This window comes from Oncorhynchus masou, unplaced genomic scaffold (assembly GCF_036934945.1).
Source record: "Oncorhynchus masou masou isolate Uvic2021 unplaced genomic scaffold, UVic_Omas_1.1 unplaced_scaffold_711, whole genome shotgun sequence".
Lineage (NCBI taxonomy): Eukaryota > Metazoa > Chordata > Actinopteri > Salmoniformes > Salmonidae > Oncorhynchus > Oncorhynchus masou.
This window is the reverse complement of record NW_027013576.1, coordinates 35,331-60,000: the sequence shown is the minus strand read 5'-3', so window position 1 is coordinate 60,000 and position 24,670 is coordinate 35,331. Positions and strand designations below refer to the sequence as shown.

The 24,670-nt window shown below is 43.9% G+C and overlaps 1 protein-coding gene across 1 annotated transcript in view; it reads right to left on the bottom strand.

Moving 5' to 3' along the window:
• Positions 1–24,670, bottom strand: part of LOC135537106 (IQ motif and SEC7 domain-containing protein 3-like) — a 114,556-nt gene that overhangs the window by 74,228 nt on the left and 15,658 nt on the right. Inside the window, 1 exon segment of the mRNA XM_064963302.1 lies at positions 23,066–24,315. Coding sequence (XP_064819374.1) covers positions 23,066–24,315 — 1,250 coding nt within the window.

Below are 24,670 nucleotides of genomic sequence, written 5' to 3'. Positions count from 1 at the left end.
CAGCAGCCCCTCTCTCCCTGTCAGCATGCCCCTCTCTCCCTGTCAGCAGCCCCTCTCTCCCTGTCAGCAGCCCCTCTCTCCCTGTCAGCAGCCCCTCTCTCCCTGTCAGCAGCCCCTCTCTCCCTGTCAGCAGCCCCTCTCTCCCTGTCCGCATGCCCCTCTCTCCCTGTCAGCAGCCCCTCTCTCCCTGTCAGCATGCCCCTCTCTCCCTGTCAGCATGCCCCTCTCTCCCTGTCAGCAGCCCCTCTCTCCCTGTCAGCATGCCCCTCTCTCCCTGTCAGCATGCCCCTCTCCCTGTCAGCAGCCCCTCTCTCCCTGTCAGCAGCCCCTCTCTCCCTGTCAGCATGCCCCTCTCTCCCTGTCAGCAGCCCCTCTCTCCCTGTCAGCAGCCCCTCTCTCCCTGTCAGCAGCCCCTCTCTCCCTGTCAGCATGCCCCTCTCTCCCTGTCAGCAGCCCCTCTCTCCCTGTCAGCAGCCCCTCTCTCCCTGTCAGCAAGCCATCCTTTTTCCCTTTCAGTTGAGTGATCATCAGTGGAAAGGGTTGGGGGTGGAGGCTCGGGGATATTATGAGGTTTGGATTTGTCACTGTCAGAAAACTTTCCTCAAAGTCAAAGAGAAAAATCTTGAAGTGCCACAATCTTACCTTTCAAAAACACAATCGGCATAAAAGAGCACTTTTTGAGCTATTTACCATATGTGTGGATTATTCCCCTTTCATGACAAACACATGATAAATGAAGTAGGAGGCTGGCAGATGTAGACACCAAACCCGTCTCCTCTGTTACTGCCCCTTGGCAATCCCTGAAAAGCGTCCCCTCTCTCCCTGTCAAATCCAAATCTATTCCCTGTCAGACCCCTGCTTTCCCCATTCACAGCTCCCTAGTGCATATGAGCAGGCTATCTCCCTCTTCCTACCATGTGTATATATGAACAGGCTATTAGGCAGGTTAGCTCTTCCTACCATAGTGTATATATGAACAGGATATTAGGCAGGTTAACTCTTCCTCCCTGTCAGCAGCCCCTCTTAGGCTGGTCAGCTCTTCCTACCATAGTGTATCTCCCTGAACAGGCTATTAGGCAGGTTAGCTCTTCCTACCATAGTGTATATATGAACAGGATATTAGGCAGCATGCCCCTAACTCTTCCTACCATAGTCAGCATGCCCCTCTCTCTCCCTGTCAGCAGCACATCCCCTGTGAATAACTGGTTATATAACCAGTCGTGTGACAAGGAGCTCTACCTACAGAGTGGACCCGTTGTCCTGTACTCAGACAATGTTCCCTCATCAGGTCCCTCTCCCTGCTCTCTACCAATGTCAATATAAGGGGCTTTCTTGTCATGGGGCCCCTCTCCCCTGTCAGCAAGTGAAATAGAATATAAATAAAAGTGATATAACAAAGAAATTAACAGTAAACATTACTTCCCTGTTCCAAAAGAATAAAGACATTTCAAATGTCAGTGTTGTAATCCCTGTACAAATGGGTAAAAATCCCTGTCATCCACCTGCCCCCACTCTCCTTCAGGAATACCTAGGATAGGCAGGTAATCCTTCTCCCCCCCCTTAAATGATTTAGATGCACTATGTCCTAGTGGCTGTTCCACTGGATGTCATAAGGTGAATTCCCAATCTCCCTGTCAGCAGCCCCTGCCAAATGACTTAAATGTAAATGTAAATGTAACAGGATATTAGGCAGGTTAACTCTTCCTACCAGTGTATATATGAACAGGCTATTAGGCAGGTTAACTCTTCCTACCATAGTGTATATATGAACAGGCTATTAGGCAGGTTAACTCTTCCTACAGGATATTAGTCATATATGTGTATATGAACAGGATATTAGGCAGGTTAGCTCTTCCTACCATAGTGTATATATGAACAGGATATTAGGCAGGTTAGCTCTTCCTACCATAGTGTATATGAACAGGATATTAGCCCTCTTCCTACCATAGTGTATATATGCAACAGGTTAGCTCTTCCCTAGTCAGGATATTAGCTCTTCCTACCATAGTGTATATATGAACAGGATATTAGGCAGGTTAGCCTTCCTAGCCATAGTGTATATATGAACAGGCTATTAGGCAGGTTAGCTCTTCCTACCATAGTGTATATGAACAGGATATTAGGCAGGTTAACTCTTCCTACCATAGTGTATATGAACAGGCTATTAGGCAGGTTAACTCTTCCTACCATAGTGTATATATGAACAGGCTATTAGGCAGGTTAGCTCTTCCTACCATAGTGTATATGAACAGGATATTAGGCAGGTTAGCTCTTCCTACCATAGTGTATATATGAACAGGATATTAGGCAGGTTAGCTCTTCCTACCATAGTGTATATGAACAGGATATTAGGCAGGTTAGCTCTTCCTACCATAGTGTATATATGAACAGGATATTAGCCAGGTTAGCTCTTCCTACCATAGTGTATATATGAACAGGCTATTAGGCAGGTTAGCTCTTCCTACCAGTGTATATATGAACAGGCTATTAGGCAGGTTAGCTCTTCCTACCAGTGTATATATGAACAGGCTATTAGGCAGGTTAGCTCTTCCTACCATAGTGTATATATGAACAGGATATTAGGCAGGTTAGCTCTTCCTACCAGTGTATATATGAACAGGCTATTAGGCAGGTTAGTATATATGAACAGGATATTAGGCAGGTTAGCTCTTCCTACCATAGTGTATATGAACAGGATATTAGGCAGGTTAACTCTTCCTACCATAGTGTATATATGAACAGGATATTAGGCAGGTTAACTCTTCCTACCATAGTGTATATATGAACAGGCTATTAGGCAGGTTAGCTCTTCCTACCATAGTGTATATATGAACAGGATATTAGCCAGGTTAGCTCTTCCTACCATAGTGTATATATGAACAGGCTATTAGCCAGGTTAGCTCTTCCTACCATAGTGTATATATGCAGGATATTAGCCAGGTTAGCTCTTCCTACCATAGTGTATATATGAACAGGCTATTAGGCAGGTTAGCTCTTCCTACCATAGTGTATATATGAACAGGATATTAGGCAGGTTAGCTCTTCCTACCATAGTGTATATATGAACAGGATATTAGCCAGGTTAGCTCTTCCTACCATAGTGTATATATGAACAGGCTATTAGGCAGGTTAGCTCTTCCTACCATAGTGTATATATGAACAGGCTATTAGGCAGGTTAGCTCTTCCTACCATAGTGTATATATGAACAGGATATTAGGCAGGTTAGCTCTTCCTACCATAGTGTATATATGAACAGGATATTAGGCAGGTTAGCTCTTCCTACCATAGTGTATATATGAACAGGCTATTAGGCAGGTTAGCTCTTCCTACCATAGTGTATGTATAAACAGGCCCTCTTCCTACCATAGTGTATATATGAACAGGATATTAGGCAGGTTAGCTCTTCCTACCGTAGTGTATATATGAACAGGATATTAGGCAGGTTAGCTCTTCCTACCATAGTGTATATGAACAGGATATTAGCCAGGTTAGCTCTTCCTACCAGTGTATATATGAACAGGCTATTAGGCAGGTTAGCTCTTCCTACCATAGTGTATATATGAACAGGCTATTAGGCAGGTTAGCTCTTCCTACCAGTGTATATATGAACAGGATATTAGGCAGGTTAGCTCTTCCTACCATAGTGTATATGAACAGGATATTAGGCAGGTTAGCTCTTCCTACCGTAGTGTATATATGAACAGGATATTAGGCAGGTTAACTCTTCCTACCATAGTGTATATGAACAGGCTATTAGGCAGGTTAGCTCTTCCTACCATAGTGTATATATGAACAGGATATTAGGCAGGTTAGCTCTTCCTACCATAGTGTATATATGAACAGGCTATTAGGCCAGGTTAGCTCTTCCTACCAAAGTGTATGTGTATAAACAGGCTATTAGGCAGGTTAGCTCTTCCTACCAGTGTATATATGAACAGGATATTAGGCAGGTTAGCTCTTCCTACCATAGTGTATATATGAACAGGATATTAGGCAGGTTAGCTCTTCCTACCATAGTGTATATATGAACAGGCTATTAGCCAGGTTAGCTCTTCCTACCAGTGTATATATGAACAGGCTATTAGGCAGGTTAGCTCTTCCTACCATAGTGTATATATGAACAGGCTATTAGGCAGGTTAGCTCTTCCTACCAGTGTATATATGAACAGGATATTAGGCAGGTTAGCTCTTACACCCATAGTGTATATGAACAGGCTATTAGGCAGGTTAGCTCTTCCTACCATAGTGTATATATGAACAGGATATTAGGCAGGTTAGCTCTTCCTACCAGTGTATATATGAACAGGCTCAGGTTAGCTACCATAGTGTATATATGAACAGGCTATTAGGCAGGTTAGCTCTTCCTACCATAGTGTATATATGAACAGGCTATTAGGCAGGTTAGCTCTTCCTACCATAGTGTATATGAACAGGATATTAGGCAGGTTAACTCTTCCTACCATAGTGTATATATGAACAGGCTATTAGGCAGGTTAGCTCTTCCTACCATAGTGTATATATGAACAGGATATTAGGCAGGTTAGCTCTTCCTACCATAGTGTATATGAACAGGCTATTAGGCAGGTTAGCTCTTCCTACCATAGTGTATATATGAACAGGATATTAGGCAGGTTAGCTCTTCCTACCATAGTGTATATATGAACAGGCTATTAGGCAGGTTAGCTCTTCCTACCATAGTGTATATATGAACAGGATATTAGGCAGGTTAGCTCTTCCTACCATAGTGTATATATGAACAGGCTATTAGGCAGGTTAGCTCTTCCTACCGTAGTGTATATATGAACAGGATATTAGGCAGGTTAGCTCTTCCTACCATAGTGTATATATGAACAGGCTATTAGGCAGGTTAGCTCTTCCTACCATAGTGTATATATGAACAGGATATTAGGCAGGTTAGCTCTTCCTACCATAGTGTATATATGAACAGGATATTAGGCAGGTTAGCCCCTTCCTACCGTAGTGTATATATGAACAGGCTATTAGGCAGGTTAGCTCTTCCTACCATAGTGTATATATGAACAGGATATTAGGCAGGTTAGCTCTTCCTACCATAGTGTATATATGAACAGGATATTAGCTCTCTTCCTACCATAGTGTATATATGAACAGGCTATTAGGCAGGTTAGCTCTTCCTACCATAGTGTATATATGAACAGGCTATTAGGCAGGTTAGCTCTTCCTACCATAGTGTATATATGAACAGGATATTAGGCAGGTTAGCTCTTCCTACCATAGTGTATATGAACAGGATATTAGGCAGGTTAGCTCTTCCTACCATAGTGTATATATGAACAGGCTATTAGGCAGGTTAGCTCTTCCTACCATAGTGTATATATGAACAGGATATTAGGCAGGTTATTTCCTACCATAGTGTATATGAACAGGATATTAGCTTAGCTTTCCTACCATAGTGTATATATGAACAGGATATTAGGCAGGTTAGCTCTTCCTACCATAGTGTATATATGAACAGGCTATTAGGCAGGTTAGCTCTTCCTACCATAGTGTATATATGAACAGGATATTAGCAGGTTAGCTCTTCCTACCATAGTGTATATATGAACAGGCTATTAGGCAGGTTAGCTCTTCCTACCATAGTGTATATATGAACAGGCTATTAGGCAGGTTAGCTCTTCCTACCATAGTGTATATATGAACAGGATATTAGGCAGGTTAGCTCTTCCTACCAGTGTATATATGAACAGGCTATTAGGCAGGTTAGCTCTTCCTACCATAGTGTATATATGAACAGGCTATTAGGCAGGTTAGCTCTTCCTACCAGTGTATATATGAACAGGATATTAGGCAGGTTAGCTCTTCCTACCATAGTGTATATATGAACAGGCTATTAGGCAGGTTAGCTCTTCCTACCATAGTGTATATATGAACAGGATATTAGGCAGGTTAGCTCTTCCTACCATAGTGTATATGAACAGGATATTAGGCAGGTTAGCTCTTCCTACCATAGTGTATATATGAACAGGATATTAGCCAGGTTAGCTCTTCCTACCATAGTGTATATATGAACAGGCTATTAGGCAGGTTAGCTCTTCCTACCATAGTGTATATATGAACAGGATATTAGCCATGTTAGCTCTTCCTACCATAGTGTATATATAAACAGGATATTAGGCATGTTAGCTCTTCCTACCATAGTGTATATATGAACAGGCTATTAGGCAGGTTAGCTCTTCCTACCATAGTGTATATATGAACAGGCTATTAGGCAGGTTAGCTCTTCCTACCATAGTGTATATATAAACAGGATATTAGGCAGGTTAGCTCTTCCTACCATAGTGTATATATGAACAGGATATTAGGCAGGTTAGCTCTTCCTACCATAGTGTATATATGAACAGGCTATTAGGCAGGTTAGCTCTTCCTACCATAGTGTATATATAAACAGGCTATTAGTTAGCTCTTCCTACCAGTGTATATATGAACAGGATATTAGGCAGGTTAGCTCTTCCTACCATAGTGTATATATGAACAGGATATTAGGCAGGTTAGCTCTTCCTACCAGTGTATATATGAACAGGCTATTAGGCAGGTTAGCTCTTCCTACCATAGTGTATATAACAGGCTATTAGGCAGGTTAGCTCTTCCTACCATAGTGTATATATGAACAGGCTATTAGGCAGGTTAGCTCTTCCTACCATAGTGTATATATGTATATGAACAGGATATTAGGCAGGTTAGCTCTTCCTACCATAGTGTATATATGAACAGGATATTAGGCAGGTTAGCTCTTCCTACCATAGTGTATATAAACAGGCTATTAGGCAGGTTAGCTCTTCCTACCATAGTGTATATATGAACAGGCTATTAGGCAGGTTAGCTCTTCCTACCATAGTGTATATATGAACAGGCTATTAGGCAGGTTAGCTCTTCCTACCATAGTGTATATATGAACAGGCTATTAAGCAGGTTAGCTCTTCCTACCAGTGTATATATGAACAGGATATTAGGCAGGTTAGCTCTTCCTACCATAGTGTATATATGAACAGGCTATTAAGCAGGTTAGCTCTTCCTACCAGTGTATTTTTGAACAGGATATTAGGCAGGTTAGCTCTCCTTCAGGCTATTAGGCCATAGTGTATATATGAACAGGCTATTAGGCAGGTTAGCTCTTCCTACCATAGTGTATATATGAACAGGTATTAGCTCTCTTCCTACCATAGTGTATATGAACAGGCTATTAGGCAGGTTAGCTCTTCCTACCATAGTGTATATATGAACAGGATATTAGCCAGGTTAGCTCTTCCTACCATAGTGTATATATGAACAGGCTATTAGGCAGGTTAGCTCTTCCTACCATAGTGTATATATGAACAGGCTATTAGGCAGGTTAGCTCTTCCTACCAGTGTATATATGAACCTACAGGTTAGCACGATAGTGTATATATGAACAGGCTATTAGGCAGGTTAGCTCTTCCTACCATAGTGTATATATGAACAGGCTATTAGGCAGGTTAGCTCTTCCTACCATAGTGTATATATGAACAGGATATTAGGCAGGTTAGCTCTTCCTACCATAGTGTATATGAACAGGCTATTAGGCAGGTTAGCTCTTCCTACCAGTGTATATATGAACAGGATATTAGGCAGGTTAGCTCTTCCTACCATAGTGTATATGAACAGGCTATTAGGCAGGTTAGCTCTTCCTACCATAGTGTATATATGAACAGGATATTAGGCAGGTTAGCTCTTCCTACCATAGTGTATATATAAACAGGCTATTAGGCAGGTTAGCTCTTCCTACCATAGTGTATATATGAACAGGCTATTAGGCAGGTTAGCTCTTCCTACCATAGTGTATATATGAACAGGATATTAGGCAGGTTAGCTCTTCCTACCATAGTGTATATATGAACAGGATATTAGCCAGGTTAGCTCTTCCTACCATAGTGTATATATGAACAGGCTATTAGGCAGGTTAGCTCTTCCTACCGTAGTGTATATATGAACAGGATATTAGGCAGGTTAGCTCTTCCTACCATAGTGTATATATGAACAGGATATTAGCCAGGTTAGCTCTTCCTACCATAGTGTATATATGAACAGGCTATTAGGCAGGTTAGCTCTTCCTACCATAGTGTATATATGAACAGGATATTAGCCAGGTTAGCTCTTCCTACCATAGTGTATATGAACAGGATATTAGCCAGGTTAGCTCTTCCTACCATAGTGTATATATGAACAGGCTATTAGGCAGGTTAGCTCTTCCTACCATAGTGTATATATGAACAGGATATTAGCCAGGTTAGCTCTTCCTACCATAGTGTATATATGAACAGGATATTAGCCAGGTTAGCTCTTCCTACCATAGTGTATATGAACAGGATATTAGCAGGTTAGCTCTTCCTACCATTGTAGAACAGGATTTAGGCCAGTGTATATATGAACAGGATATTAGCTCTTCCTACCATAGTGTATATATGAACAGGCTATTAGGCAGGTTAGCTCTTCCTACCATAGTGTATATATAAACAGGCTATTAGGCAGGTTAGCTCTTCCTACCATAGTGTATATATGAACAGGATATTAGGCAGGTTAGCTCTTCCTACCATAGTGTATATATGAACAGGATATTAGGCAGGTTAGCTCTTCCTACCATAGTGTATATATGAACAGGATATTAGCCAGGTTAGCTCTTCCTACCAGTGTATATATGAACAGGCTATTAGCCAGGTTAGCTCTTCCTACCAGTGTATATATGAACAGGCTATTAGGCAGGTTAGCTCTTCCTACCAGTGTATATATGAACAGGATATTAGGCAGGTTAGCTCTTACACCCATAGTGTATATGAACAGGCTATTAGGCAGGTTAGCTCTTCCTACCATAGTGTATATATGAACAGGCTATTAGGCAGGTTAGCCCCTCCTACCAGTGTATATGTGAACAGGATATTAGGCAGGTTAGCTCTTCCTACCATAGTGTATATGAACAGGCTATTAGGCAGGTTAGCTCTTCCTACCATAGTGTATATATGAACAGGCTATTAGGCAGGTTAGCTCTTCCTACCAGTGTATATATGAACAGGCTATTAGGCAGGTTAGCTCTTCCTACCATAGTGTATATATGAACAGGCTATTAGGCAGGTTAGCTCTTCCTACCAGTGTATATATGAACAGGCTATTAGGCAGGTTAGCTCTTCCTACCATAGTGTATATATGAACAGGCTATTAGGCAGGTTAGCTCTTCCTACCATAGTGTATATGAACAGGCTATTAGGCAGGTTAGCTCTTCCTACCATAGTGTATATATGAACAGGATATTAGGCAGGTTAGCTCTTCCTACCATAGTGTATATATGAACAGGCTATTAGGCAGGTTAGCTCTTCCTAACATAGTGTATATATGAACAGGCTATTAGGCAGGTTAGCTCTTCCTACCAGTGTATATATGAACATGATATTAGGCAGGTTAGCTCTTCCTACCAGTGTATATATGAACAGGCTATTAGGCAGGTTAGCTCTTCCTACCAGTGTATATATGAACAGGCTATTAGGCAGGTTAGCTCTTCCTACCATAGTGTATATATGAACAGGCTATTAGGCAGGTTAGCTCTTCCTACCATAGTGTATATATGAACAGGATATTAGGCAGGTTAGCTCTTCCTACCATAGTGTATATATGAACAGGCTATTAGGCAGGTTAGCTCTTCCTACGATAGTGTATATATAAACAGGCTATTAGGCAGGTTAGCTCTTCCTACCATAGTGTATATATGAACAGGATATTAGGCAGGTTAGCTCTTCCTACCATAGTGTATATATGAACAGGCTATTAGGCAGGTTAGCTCTTCCTACCATAGTGTATATATGAACAGGCTATTAGGCAGGTTAGCTCTTCCTACCATAGTGTATATATGAACAGGATATTAGGCAGGTTAGCTCTTCCTACCATAGTGTATATGAACAGGCTATTAGGCAGGTTAGCTCTTCCTACCATAGTGTATATATGAACAGGATATTAGGCAGGTTAGCTCTTCCTACCATAGTGTATATATGAACAGGCTATTAGGCAGGTTAGCTCTTCCTACCATAGTGTATATATAAACAGGCTATTAGGCAGGTTAGCTCTTCCTACCATAGTGTATATATGAACAGGCTATTAGGCAGGTTAGCTCTTCCTACCGTAGTGTATATATGAACAGGATATTAGGCAGGTTAGCTCTTCCTACCATAGTGTATATATGAACAGGATATTAGCCAGGTTAGCTCTTCCTACCATAGTGTATATATGAACAGGCTATTAGGCAGGTTAGCTCTTCCTACCATAGTGTATATATAAACAGGCTATTAGGCAGGTTAGCTCTTCCTACCGTAGTGTATATATGAACAGGATATTAGCCAGGTTAGCTCTTCCTACCATAGTGTATATGAACAGGATATTAGGCAGGTTAGCTCTTCCTACCATAGTGTATATATGAACAGGCTATTAGGCAGGTTAGCTCTTCCTACCATAGTGTATATATGAACAGGATATTAGCCAGGTTAGCTCTTCCTACCATAGTGTATATATAGTGTATATATGAACAGGATATTAGGCAGGTTAGCTCTTCCTACCATAGTGTATATGAACAGGATATTAGAACAGGATATTAGGCAGGTTAGCTCTTCCTACCATAGTGTATATATGAACAGGCTATTAGGCAGGTTAGCTCTTCCTACCATAGTGTATATATAAACAGGCTATTAGGCAGGTTAGCTCTTCCTACCATAGTGTATATATGAACAGGCTATTAGGCAGGTTAGCTCTTCCTACCGTGTGTATATATGAACAGGATATTAGGCTTAGCCTTCCTACCATAGTGTATATATAAACAGGATATTAAGCATATTAGCTCTTCCTACCATAGTGTATATATGAACAGGATATTAGCCAGGTTAGCTCTTCCTACCATAGTGTATATATGAACAGGATATTAGCCAGGTTAGCTCTTCCTACCATAGTGTATATGAACAGGATATTAGCCAGGTTAGCTTTTCCTACCATAGTGTATATATGAACAGGATATTAGGCAGGTTAGCTCTTCCTACCATAGTGTATATATGAACAGGATATTAGCCAGGTTAGCTCTTCCTACCATAGTGTATATGAACAGGATATTAGCCAACAGGATCTTCCTACGGTGTATATATAAACAGGATATTAGGCAGGTTAGCTCTTCCTACCATAGTGTATATATGAACAGGCTATTAGGCAGGTTAGCTCTTCCTACCATAGTGTATATATGAACAGGCTATTAGGCAGGTTAGCTCTTCCTACCGTAGTGTATATATGAACAGGCTATTAGGCAGTTTAGCTCTTCCTACCATAGTGTATATATAAACAGGCTATTAGGCAGGTTAGCTCTTCCTACCATAGTGTATATATGAACAGGCTATTAGGCAGGTTAGCTCTTCCTACCATAGTGTATATATAAACAGGCTATTAGGCAGGTTAGCTCTTCCTACCATAGTGTATATATGAACAGGATATTAGCCAGGTTAGCTCTTCCTACGATAGTGTATATATAAACAGGATATTAGGCAGGTTAGCTCTTCCTACCATAGTGTATATATGAACAGGCTTTTAGGCAGGTTAGCTCTTCCTACCATAGTGTATATATCAGAACAGGCTATTATGCAGGTTAGCTCTTCCTACCGTAGTGTATATATGAACAGGCTATTAGGCAGTTTAGCTCTTCCTACCATAGTGTATATATAAACAGGCTATTAGGCAGGTTAGCTCTTCCTACCATAGTGTATATATGAACAGGCTATTAGGCAGGTTAGCTCTTCCTACCATAGTGTATATATAAACAGGCTATTAGGCTTAGCTCTTCCTACCATAGTGTATATATGAACAGGCTATTAGGCAGGTTAGCTCTTCCTACCATAGTGTATATATGAACAGGCTATTAGCCAGGTTAGCTCTTCCTACCATAGTGTATATATGAACAGGATATTAGGCAGGTTAGCTCTTCCTACCAGTGTATATATGAACAGGCTATTAGCCAGGTTAGCTCTTCCTACCATAGTGTATATATGAACAGGATATTAGCCAGGTTAGCTCTTCCTACCATAGTGTATATATGAACAGGCTATTAGGCAGGTTAGCTCTTCCTACCATAGTGTATATATGAACAGGCTATTAGGCAGGTTAGCTCTTCCTACCATAGTGTATATATGAACAGGCTATTAGCCAGGTTAGCTCTTCCTACCATAGTGTATATATGAACAGGATATTAGGCAGGTTAGCTCTTCCTACCAGTGTATATATGAACAGGCTATTAGGCATGTTAGCTCTTCCTACCAGTGTATATATGAACAGGATATTAGCCAGGTTAGCTCTTCCTACCATAGTGTATATATGAACAGGCTATTAGGCAGGTTAGCTCTTCCTACCATAGTGTATATGAACAGGATATTAGCCAGGTTAGCTCTTCCTACCATAGTGTATATATGAACAGGATATTAGCCAGGTTAGCTCTTCCTACCATAGTGTATATGAACAGGATATTAGCCAGGTTAGCTTTTCCTACCATAGTGTATATATGAACAGGATATTAGCCAGGTTAGCTCTTCCTACCATAGTGTATATATGAACAGGATATTAGCCAGGTTAGCTCTTCCTACCATAGTGTATATGAACAGGATATTAGCCAGGTTAGCTCTTCCTACGATAGTGTATATATAAACAGGATATTAGGCAGGTTAGCTCTTCCTACCATAGTGTATATATGAACAGGCTTTTAGGCAGGTTAGCTCTTCCTACCATAGTGTATATATGAACAGGCTATTATGCAGGTTAGCTCTTCCTACCGTAGTGTATATATGAACAGGCTATTAGGCAGTTTAGCTCTTCCTACCATAGTGTATATATAAACAGGCTATTAGGCAGGTTAGCTCTTCCTACCATAGTGTATATATGAACAGGCTATTAGGCAGGTTAGCTCTTCCTACCATAGTGTATATATAAACAGGCTATTAGGCAGGTTAGCTCTTCCTACCATAGTGTATATATGAACAGGCTATTAGGCAGGTTAGCTCTTCCTACCATAGTGTATATATGAACAGGCTATTAGCCAGGTTAGCTCTTCCTACCATAGTGTATATATGAACAGGATATTAGGCAGGTTAGCTCTTCCTACCAGTGTATATATGAACAGGCTATTAGCCAGGTTAGCTCTTCCTACCAGTGTATATATGAACAGGATATTAGCCAGGTTAGCTCTTCCTACCATAGTGTATATATGAACAGGCTATTAGGCAGGTTAGCTCTTCCTACCATAGTGTATATGAACAGGCTATTAGGCAGGTTAGCTCTTCCTACCAGTGTATATATGAACAGGATATTAGTCAGGTTAGCTCTTCCTACCAGTGTATATATGAACAGGTTATTAGGCAGGTTAGCTCTTCCTACCAGTGTATATATGAACAGGATATTAGCCATGTTAGCTCCTCCTACCATAGTGTATATGAACAGGATATTAGGCAGGTTAGCTCTTCCTACCGTAGTGTATATATGAACAGGCTATTAGGCAGGTTAACTCTTCCTACCTAATGTGAAGCTAATATAATGCTCACAGGAAACTATACATAGACAAGATCCCACAAACCACAATGGAAAAATGGCTACCTAAATATGATCCCCAGTTAGAGACGACGATAAACAGCTGCCTCTGATTGTGAACCATACTAGGCCAACATAGAAATATAATTCACCTAGATAACCCACCCTTAAATCACACAACGACCTAACCAACATAGAGAATAAAAGCTCTCTATGGTCAGGGCGGGACAAGGATATTAGCCAGGTTAGCTCTTCCTACCATAGTGTATTCATAAACAGGATATTAACATATTAGCTCTTCCTACCATAGTGTATACATAAACAGGATATTAAGCATATTAGCTCCTCCTACCATAGTCTATACAGACAGGATATTAGCCAGGTTAGCCAAATTAGCTTTCCTTAGCATAATACACAAGATACTACTAGCCAGGTTGGCTGAATTAGCTCAACAAACCATGCCTCTGCATTTGAGGGGAGAGTGAGATAAGGACAAAATAAAAATGGATGCGCCTTCTGTCAATGACATAACTTATCTGTATTTTTTAGAAACTGCACTGTTGGTTAGGGGCTTGTAAGTAAGTATTTCACTGTAAGTAAGTTGTATTCGGCGCAAGTGACTTATACAATTAGATTTCCCTGGTTTTCCAGAAATCCTGGTTGGAGGATTCTGAATTTCCTGCTTATTCCTTCCTGATTCCGGGATCCTCCAACCATGCTTTCGGAAAAACTAGGGAGTTTATTGAAAGTTCCTGGAATTTTGAGAAATACTTTTTTTGAGAAAGAGTGTTAGCTGAGCCCTGTCAGACACTGTGATGATAGGGCATTTTTGAGCAGGCATATGCACCTGGAGTCTCCGGTGACTCAGCACTCAGCTCCGAGGACCCCTCGTCTGCCACTCATTCCACCACACTGCACCATTACTTCCATCCCAACGAACATTCATTACGAGTTAGGAGTTAGGAACATCCAGTATGTTGGATACTTCTAATATTTTGGATGTGGGAAAGCATCGCACTAGTGAGGGAGGGAGGGGGAAAATATGCTGCTTCAACCCAATGTTCTCAAAACTTTTCAGGACATTTCCCATGGCCCGAATTCCCTCAGTGGCCTGGAACTTTTAATTACATCCTCCACTTGCAACGGAATTGCTAATGAGGAATTCGGGCCTTGGATGGTTGCCATTATTCTTAGGATCCACCCCTTTTGTACTCTGACTGATTGGTTCCATCTAGGCAGTCAATGGCCTTTTTCACTCTTAATATCTACAGATGGAGAATAGCCCGAACCATTATCTTCAAAGAGGGGTAGCCCGGGCCCTTGAGGATACTCCCATGGTAGGAGGTTAATTTTGTGTCAAGTCTTCTCCTTTCAGAGATATTTCCAGGTGTGCTGTTTGCTCCCCCCCTCCAGCCGCCCCCTGCCGTGTACTCATCATGCATCTGTCTGACACTTGTCTTGGGAGTCCTTATCTGGGCTTGACTTAGTCACTTTTCACTAGGCAGAGTGAATGGCAGAACGGCAATTGAATTCTAAAACGGACTGAGCAGTCAAAAGGAAAAAGCAGCAGAACTTAAATGGAAAATGTCTCTTCTGCTGCATGGGTGGTGAGTGGTGGCTGAGCTGAGGAGTGGGCATGGTGGCTGAGTTGGCTGAGCTCATGGTGGCTTTGAGGAGTGAGCATGGTGGCTGAGCTGCAGAGGAGTGAATGGTGGCTGAGTTGAGGAGTGGGCATGGTGGCTGAGTTGAGGAGTGGGCATGGTGGCTGAGTTGAGGAATGGTGGCTGAGTGAGTTGAGGAGTGGGCATGGTGGCTGAGTTGAGGAGGAGCATGGTGGCTGAGTTGAGGAGTGGGCATGGTGGCTGAGTTGAGGAGTGGGCATGGTGGCTGAGTTGAGGAGTGGTTGAGGAGTGGGCATGGTGGCTGAGTTGAGGAGTGGGCATGGTGGCTGAGTTGGGGAGTGGCTGAGGAGGAGTGGGCATGGTGGCTGAGCTGAGGAGTGGGCATGGTGGCTGAGTGAGTGAGCATGGTGGCTTGAGGAGGGCATGGTGGCTGAGTTGAGGAGTGAGCATGGTGGCTGAGCATGAGGGAGTGAGCATGGTGGCATGGTGGCTGAGCTGAGGAGTGGGCATGGTGGCTGAGTTGAATGCAGAGGAAGTGTTCAGTGCTGCTGTATTGGTGGCTGAAAGTGGGCATGCAGTAGGAGTATGGTGGCTGAGCTGAGGAGTGGGCATGGTGGCTGAGTTGAGGAGTGGGCATGTTGGCTGAGCTGAGGAGTGGGCATGGTGGCTGAGCTGAGGAGTGAGCATGGTGGCTGAGTTGAATGCAGAGGGAAGTGTTCAGTGCTGCTGTATTAAAAGCATATAACAGGAGGGGCTCCTTTTACTCTGCCACAGATTCTTCTGCACACTACCCTATAACACCAGTAGTAACTGGGAATCTCAAACTTGCTAATGACTTGAGTCTCATGTAGATGGGCAACCCAGAGATGGTGTTATATGGAAATATCCTGCAAGAACTTCAATATTATCATATATTAAATGAATGATCATTCACACTCGATTTGTGTTGAGACAGCTTTGATACCGGAGATCTCGTCAGCATATGACTGAACTATTCTTGAAAGAGGATTTGAACACTGATTCAAAAGGGAGATGTTTGGTCACAGTTGCCAAGCATCCTTATCTTCTGTAATCTATTTGTATTCAGTATGACATAATAACGCTAGGAGGTGCAAAATACAGAAGAAGCTATTTTATGAGTAATCACAAAATGGATGTCAGATTAGCATAATTGGGTGCATGCATATATTTCAAAAATGAAAGTGTTTTAAATGTATGCCTAGGATAATCTTTGTGTTATCCGTATACTTTCAAAAGACATCAGTTGGGGGAATATAGGATTTTCATACGATCTATGGAACTGAAATCGCTTTAAACATCCATCAGAATTTTCATATAAATAACATGAATAATTAACAAGGTGCTGGGAATAGTTTCAGATGAGTAAACTCAGAACAACCTTGCAAATACTGTTCTCTCTCTATCTCTCTATCTCTCTTGCTCTCTCTCTCTCTCTCTCTGGATTTATCTCATTTAGTCTTTCCTATGCGTTTTGAGGAGGAGGAGAGGCGAGAGGATGTGAATCTACGAAAGATGATTTGAAAATGTGCCTCTTTCTCTCCCCCTCTCTTTTTATCCCACTCCTTCCATGCAAGTTCTTTCATTATTTCCCTCTGTCATTCTCATTCTATCATTTGTTCACATGTTAATTTCACTCTTTTCACTCTATCCCCCTCTCATTCTCTCTCTCGTTCTTTCTCCCCTCTCATTCTCTCTCTCGTTCTTTTTCCCACTCTCATTCTCTCTCGTTCTTTCTCCCCATTCTCTCTCTCTCGTTCTTTCTCCCTCTCTCATTCTCTCTCTCGTTCTTTCTCCCCCTCTCATTCTCTCTCTCTCGTTCTTTCTCCCCCTCTCATTCTCTCTCTCGTTCTTTCTCCCCTCTCATTCTCTTCTCCTCCCCCTTTTCTCTCTCTCATTCTTTCTCCCCTCTCATTCTCTCTCTCTTCTTTCTCCCCTCTCATTCTCTCTCTCTCTCGTTCTTTCTCCCCCTCTCATTCTCTCTCTCGTTCTTTCTCCCCCTCTCATTCTCTCTCTCGTTCTTTCTCCCCTCTCATTCTCTCTCTCTCTTCTTTCTTTCTCCCCTCTCATTCTTTCTCCCTCTCTCATTCTCTCTCTCGTTCTTTCTCCCCTCTCATTCTCTCTCTCTCTTCTTTCTCCCCCTCTCATTCTCTCTTCTTTCTCCCCTCTCATTCTCTTCTTTCTCCCCCTCTCATTCTCTCTCATTCTCTTCTTTCTCCCCCTCTCATTCTCTCTCTCTTTCTTTCTCCCCTCTCATTCTCTCTCTCGTTCTTTCTCCCCCTCTCATTCTCTCTCCTCTCTCTTTCTCCCCCTCTCATTCTCTCTCTTGTTCTTTCTCCCCCTCTCATTCTCTCTCTCGTTCTTTCTCTCCCCTCTCATTCTCTCTCTCGTTCTTTCTCCCCTCTCATTCTCTCTCATTCGTTCTTTCTCCCCCTCTCATTCTCTCTCTCGTTCTTTCTCCCCTCTCATTCTCTCTCTCGTTCTTTCTCCCCTCTCATTCCTCTCATTCTCTCTCTTGTTCTTTCTCCCCTCTCATTCTCTCTCTTGTTCTTTCTCCCTCTCTCATTCTCTCTCTCGTTCTTTCTCCCCCTCTCATTCTCTCTCTCGTCCCCTCTTTCTCCCTCTTTGTCCCCCTTCTCTCTCTCGTTCTTTCTCCCCTCTCATTCTCTCTCTCGTTCTTTCTCCCTCTCTCATTCTCTCTCGTTCTTTCTCCCCCTCTCATTCTCTCTCTCGTTCTTTCTCCCCCTCTCATTCTCTCTCTCGTTCTTTCTCCCCCTCTCATTCACACTCGTTCTTTGTCCCTCTCTCTGGGAGATACAGTGTAAATGAGAGGAGCCCTAGACACCTCTTCATCCTGTTCCCTCCTCCTCAAACAGCAGAGAAAGTGCTGGTCCAGCTCTTTTAGTCTGTCTGGAGAGCCCCATTAAAGCCTTCTGATCTCACGTGGGGTTTTTACAAAGACACCAGCACTTAGTTATGTGTGTGTGTGTGTGTGTGTGTGTGTGTGTATGTATATTTGCACGTGTGTGTATTTGTGTGTGCAATTGTGTGTGTGTGGGTGTGTGTATTTGTGTGTGTGTGTGTGTGTGTGTGGGTACATTGCATTTGGGAAGTATTCAGACCCCTTGATTACTCCACATTTTGTTACGTTACCTTATTCTAAAATGAATTCAATTGTTTTTTTTCCTTATCAATCTACACACAATACAACATAATGACAAAGCGAAAACAGTCTTTTTTAATAATTTTGCTAAGATATATATATATTTTTAAATATCACATTTACATATGTATTCAGACCCTTTACTCAGTCCTTTGTTGAAGCACCTTTGGCAGCGATTACAGCCTCGCGTCTTCTTGGTTATGACGCTACAAGCTTAGCATGCTTCTAAACAGCTTCTACCTCAAAGCAATAAGACTCCTGAACATCTAATCAAATGGCCACCCAGACTATTTTCACTGCCCCTCCCCCCCTTTACACCGCTGCTACTCTCTGTCGTTATCATCTATGCATAGTCACTTAATAACTCTACCTACATGTACATATTACCTCATCTGCTGTCCGGGGGTGCCACAGGGTTCAATTCTTGGACCGACTCTCTTCTCTGTATACATCAATGAGGTCGCTCTTGCTGCTGGTGAGTCTCTGATCCACCTCTACGCAGACGACACCATTCTGTATACTTCTGGCCCTTCTTTGGACACAGTGTTAACAACCCTCCAGACAAGCCTCAATGCCATACAACTCTCCTTCCGTGGCCTCCAATTGCTCTTAAATACAAGTAAAACTAAATGCATGCTCTTCAACCGATCGCTACCTGCACCAGCCCGCCTGTCCAACATCACTACTCTGGACGGCTCTGACTTAGAATACGTGGACAACTACAAATACTTAGGTGTCTGGTTAGACTGTAAACTCTCCTTCGAGACCCATATCAAACATCTCCAATCCAAAGTTAAATCTAGAATTGGCTTCCTATTTCGCAACAAAGCATCCTTCACTCATGCTGCCAAACATACCCTTGTAAAACTGACCATCCTACCAATCCTCGACTTTGGCGATGTCATTTACAAAATAGCCTCCAACCCTACTCAACAAATTGGATGCAGTCTATCCCAGTGCAATCCGTTTTGTCACCAAAGCCCCATATACTACCCACCATTGCGACCTGTACTCTCTCGTTGGCTGGCCCTCGCTTCATACTCGTCGCCAAACCCACTGGCTCCATGTCATCTACAAGACCCTGCTAGGTAAAGTCCCCCTTATCTCAGCTCGCTGGTCACCATAGCATCTCCCACCTGTAGCACACGCTCCAGCAGGTATATCTCTAGTCACCCCCAAAACCAATTCTTTCTTTGGCCGCCTCTCCTTCCAGTTCTCTGCTGCCAATGACTGGAACAAACTACAAAAATCTCTGAAACTGGAAACACTTATCTCCCTCACTAGCTTTAAGCACCAACTGTCAGAGCAGCTCACATATTACTGAACCTGTACATAACCCACCTATAATTTAGCCCAAACAACTACCTCTTTCCCCACTGTTTTTAATTAATTCATTTATTTTGCTCCTTTGCACCCCATTATTTTTATTTCTACTTTGCACATTCTTCCATTGTAAATCTACCATTCCAGTGTTTTACTTGCTATATTGTATTTACTTTGCCACCATGGCCTTTTTTTTGCCTTTACCTCCCTTAACTCACCTCATTTGCTCACATCGTATATAGACTTGTTTATACTGTATTATTGACTGTATGTTTGTTTTACTCCATGTGTAACTCTGTGTCGTTGTATGCGTCGAACTGCTTTGCTTTATCTTGGCCAGGTTGGTTACAGGCTCGTAAGTAAGCATTTCGGTAAAAGGTCTACACATGTTGTAGTCGGCGCATGTGACTAATAACATTTGATTTGATTTGACACCTGTATTTGGGGAGTTTCTCCCCATTCTTCTCTGCAGATCTTCTCAAGCTCTGTCGGGTTGGATGGGGAGCGTCGCTGCAGAGCTATTTTCAGGTCTCTCCAGAGATGTTCGATTAGGTTCAAGTCCAGGATCTGGCTGGGTCACCCACGGATATTCAGAGACTTGTCCAAAGCCACTCCTGCATTGTCTTGGCTGTGTGCTTAGGGTTGTTGTCCTGTTGAAAGTTTAACCTTCGCCCCAGTCTGGGGTCCTGAGCATTCAGGAGCAGGTTTTGTCATCAAGGATCTTATTTATATTTATCTTTTTTCCTAAGTTGACTGAGAACACGTTCTCATTTCAGCAATAACCTGGGGAATAGTCTCCCAGTCCCTGCAGCTGAAAAATTATGCCCACAGCATGATGCTGCCACCACTATGCTTCACCGTAGGGATGGTGCCAGGTTTCCTCCGTGCCAGGTTTCCTCCAGACATTAGTTGTGTCAGACATTAGTTTCATCAGAGAATCTTGTTTCTCATGGTCTGAGAGTCCTTTAGGTGCCTTTTTATTCAAACTCCTTCAAGCTGGGCTGTCATGTGCCTTTTTCCTGAGGACATGGCTTGGTTTTTGTCTGGCCACTCTACCATTTATATTTGTATTTACAAATCATTTATCAATTATTTTACCAGACTAATCAACTGAGAAACATTCTGATTTGGAAACAACGACCTGGGGAATTTCGAGTCTCATAGGAAAGGGGGATGAATCAAAAAAAACTATTTTTGCTTTGTAAACTGGGGATTATTAGGTGACCGTGATGGTTTGAATAAGGGCCAGAATTGGGAAAAAATTTAGCCAGGAAGGCCTGATTGGTGGAGTGCTGAAAAAGTGGTTGTCCTTCTGGAAGGTTCTCCCATCTCCGCAGTGGATCTCTAGAGCTCTGTGTTAGTGACCACCGGGTTCTTGGCCACCTCCCCCTGACCCCACCACCTTCTCTCCCAATTTCTCAGTTTGGACAGGCAGGTGGTTCCCCACTCCTTCCCCTCTCCCCAGTTCTCCCTCACAGACCACCTTCCCCTCCAGTTAACCCTTTCTTAAATTATTCTTAAAGGTTCTTGCGGACCTTCAAGGCTGCGGAAATGTTTTGGTACCCCTTCTACAGACAATTCCTTCGACATGGCTTGGTTTTTCTCCCTCTCCCATGCACTGTCAACTGTGTGACCTTATATAGACAGGTGTGTGCCTTTACAAATCATGTCCTATCAATAGAATTTACAGCAGACTCCAATCAAGTTGTAGAAACATCTCAAGGATGATCTATGGAAACATAGCAAAGTCTCATAGCAAAGAGTCTGAATGTCAAAAAAAAAATTGCTTTGTCATTAAGGGGTCCCCCTGTCCCGTAGATTGATGAGGCTTTGTCATTAAATCCATTTTTTGAATAAGGTTGTAATATAACAAAATGTGGGAAAAAATGGGTCTGAATACTTTCCCTCAATGTATATGTGTGTGTGTGTGTGTGTGTATAATTGTGTAAGTGTGTGTGTGTGTTTTATATTTGTGTGTGTTTATACTTGTGTGTGTGTGGGTGTGTGTCTGCTGTGATGATGCTGCAGCATGTCCCTCAGCTTTTACGTGGAGGCCGTTCTCTGCAGTTCTCTCCCCACCACCTTCTCCCTCACACTCTCTCTCCCTCTCCCCACCACCTTCTCCCTCCCCACCACCTCTCCCTCCCCCTCTCCCTCCCCACCACCTTCTCCCTCACACTCTCTCTCCCTCTCCCCACCACCTTCTCCCTCACACTCTCTCTCCCTCTCCCCACCACCTTCTCCCTCACACTCTCTCGCCCTCTCCCCACCACCTTATCCCCCTCTCCCCCACCACCTTCTCCCTCACACTCTCTCTCCCTCTCCCCACCACCTTCTCCCTCACACTCTCTCCCCCTCTCCCCACCACCTTATCCCCCCTCTCCCCACCACCTTCTCCCTCACACTCTCTCCCCCTCTCCCCACCACCTTCTCCCTCACACTCTCTCTCCCTCTCCCCACCACCTTCTCCCTCACACTCTCTCTCCCTCTCCCCACCACCTTCTCCCTCACACTCTCTCTCCCTCTCCCCACCACCTTCTCCCTCACACTCACACTCTCTCTCCCTCTCCCCACCACCTTCTCCCTCACACTCTCTCTCCCTCTCGTTCTGGGAGGTTCACAGACGCTCCATGTTTAAAACAACTATTAGAGGACAATATAGAGACGTCCCTTAATGACGACATCTGGGGTATTCTAATCTGGGGATCATGGCATACAGTTTCTCCCTCTCCAGGCTGATCTCGGCTTATGTGGATATGGACCATATAAGGGGAGAGGAGACAGCCGCAGATAAAAGAGAGAAGATATTGCTGGGCGCAAAGACAAACAGAAGGTGACAGGCGCTCTGCAGAACAGAGGCGGTTAACCACAGCTGCAGGGAGGGAGAGAGAGGGGGAGGAAAAGGGCAGAGAGAGAGAGATGGTGTAAATAGAGAAAGATATGTTTAGTGTGAGAGATGTAAATAGAGAATGATATGTGTAGTCAGAAAGAGAGAGAGGCAGGGAGAAAGAGAGAGATGCAAGCTGAGAGCAGTGAAAAGCATTGAGAAACTTACAGAAGATACTTCCCTTTTTTAAATTGGGAGAACAGAAGAGGTCTTTCTTTTCTCATATATTTTTAAGCCTCCTTGTAATAAAGTGCTGTCTCATGGTGAGATCCATGATTGTAAACCCCCACCCTTATGTGTGTGTGTGTGTCATGTAAGAGCATTGTTTGTCCATGGATGAATTTTTGTCAGTTCACTCCCATTCGCCGATCACTGGCTAGATGTTAGCAATAGCATCATCACCTAATGTCCACAATATTTCTTTCACTAACCCAGTCTGGGTGAGGAGGGAATGGTTGGGTACTCACACATTGAAAAGGTTGAGGCCGATGCGGTAGAGGCGCTTGCGCATGACGTCGGTGGAGAGTGTGGGCGACTTGCAGCTGGCCGGGTTCTCGCAGTGGTAGCGCGGCAGGCTGAGGATCATGGCCTGCAGGGCCTCCTTGGATGAGGCCTCCGATGCCGAGCGTGCCTCCGTGGAAGTGCTGTTGCTGCAGCTTATCTGCTCGGAACTGGTTTCAGCCGTCTCCGAGCCGATCCGCTTGGCCTCCAGGGCCTCGGTGGATGGGGTTGCCACTGAGGGTGCACCATCCTGGGGTTGAGGTGGCTGGACGGGCTGGACAACCACCTCTGGGGTCTGTGGGTTGGCTAGTTTGTCCAGGGGGGTCAAGGGGGGTTGCTGGCCCTCCTCCTCCTCTAGCTCCTCTTCACTGGGCGGGGGCGCAGGGAAGTCGGCGTCCTGCCCCTCTCCTTCTACCACTGGTTCCGGGGGCGGAGGGGGCTCGTGGGGAGGGACAGGAGGGTCTGTGGGTTCGGTGGGGATCTCTTCAGGGGGAGGAGGGGAGTGTTTTTTAGGTGGTGAGGGCGGGGGAGCGGTGGGCATGGTGGGGGTGGTGGCTGCACCCCCCTGCTGCTGCTGGACGCAGTTTCCCATGGAGACAGAGGCCGATGACTCCATGACGGAGGAGGACATGCGGAAGTTCTGATTGTCAATCTGAACGGTCACGTCGCGGAAGGCCATCAGCAGCTTGCTGGCGCTGCGGGGCAGGTCGCCTGTATTCTCCCCACCTGATATGCTCTGGAGAAAAGCCTGGTCCAACCCTCCTCCTCCCACTTCCCCTCCTCCCCCGGCCGCACTGAAGGACTCTGCACTGAACTGGTAGGCCCCTCCTTCCTGGAGGGAGCACATGGTCTTCAGGCTCCAGTTGCTGAGTGCGTCGTCGATGGACTTTGCCAACGACTGCACCTGCTCTGTGAATGAGTCCTCCAGGTCGGTCAGGGTGCCGCCCACTGTGGCGGGCAGTGATGGCGAGCGCACTAGGGGGATACCCGCCAGGCTGCAGCCTTCGGCCAGCGCCCGCTCGGCGGAGAAGCCCTCAGCGTTCTGCACGCGCACCTTGCGCATGGAGATGCGCCGCGGCAGGCGGCTCTCCAGCAGGGAGTTGCGGATCTTCTCGAAGTTCTTGCTGAGCTGGTACTGGCGGAAGGCGGTCTGGATCTTGGTGGCAGCGCGGCGGGAGATGAGGTGGCCGCCGTATTTGTGCTCTAACATTTCGATCTGGAAAACACGGAGGAGAGGGAGACAGGAGAGGTATGAGTGAAACTGAGCTGCTTGGATATTTGAATGCTACATGCAGCAGTTGACAGTACAAGGCAGTTGGGTAACAAAACATTCTATGACATGAAGAGGGGATTTGGCTGTAGGCAGAGGAGTTGGAGATAAAAGCAGGGAGACAACACAAATACAAAGGACATCCATAATACCACTTACCACTTGGTTCTCCCTCAAGATGAACAAGATGCCATCTCTACACACCAGCATCCACATTTACAAAGACTTGCCCAGAATACCTCCTTTAAATTGCCAAAAATACAATGAATGTGATACTTTCCAAACAAATAAGGCTGCAATT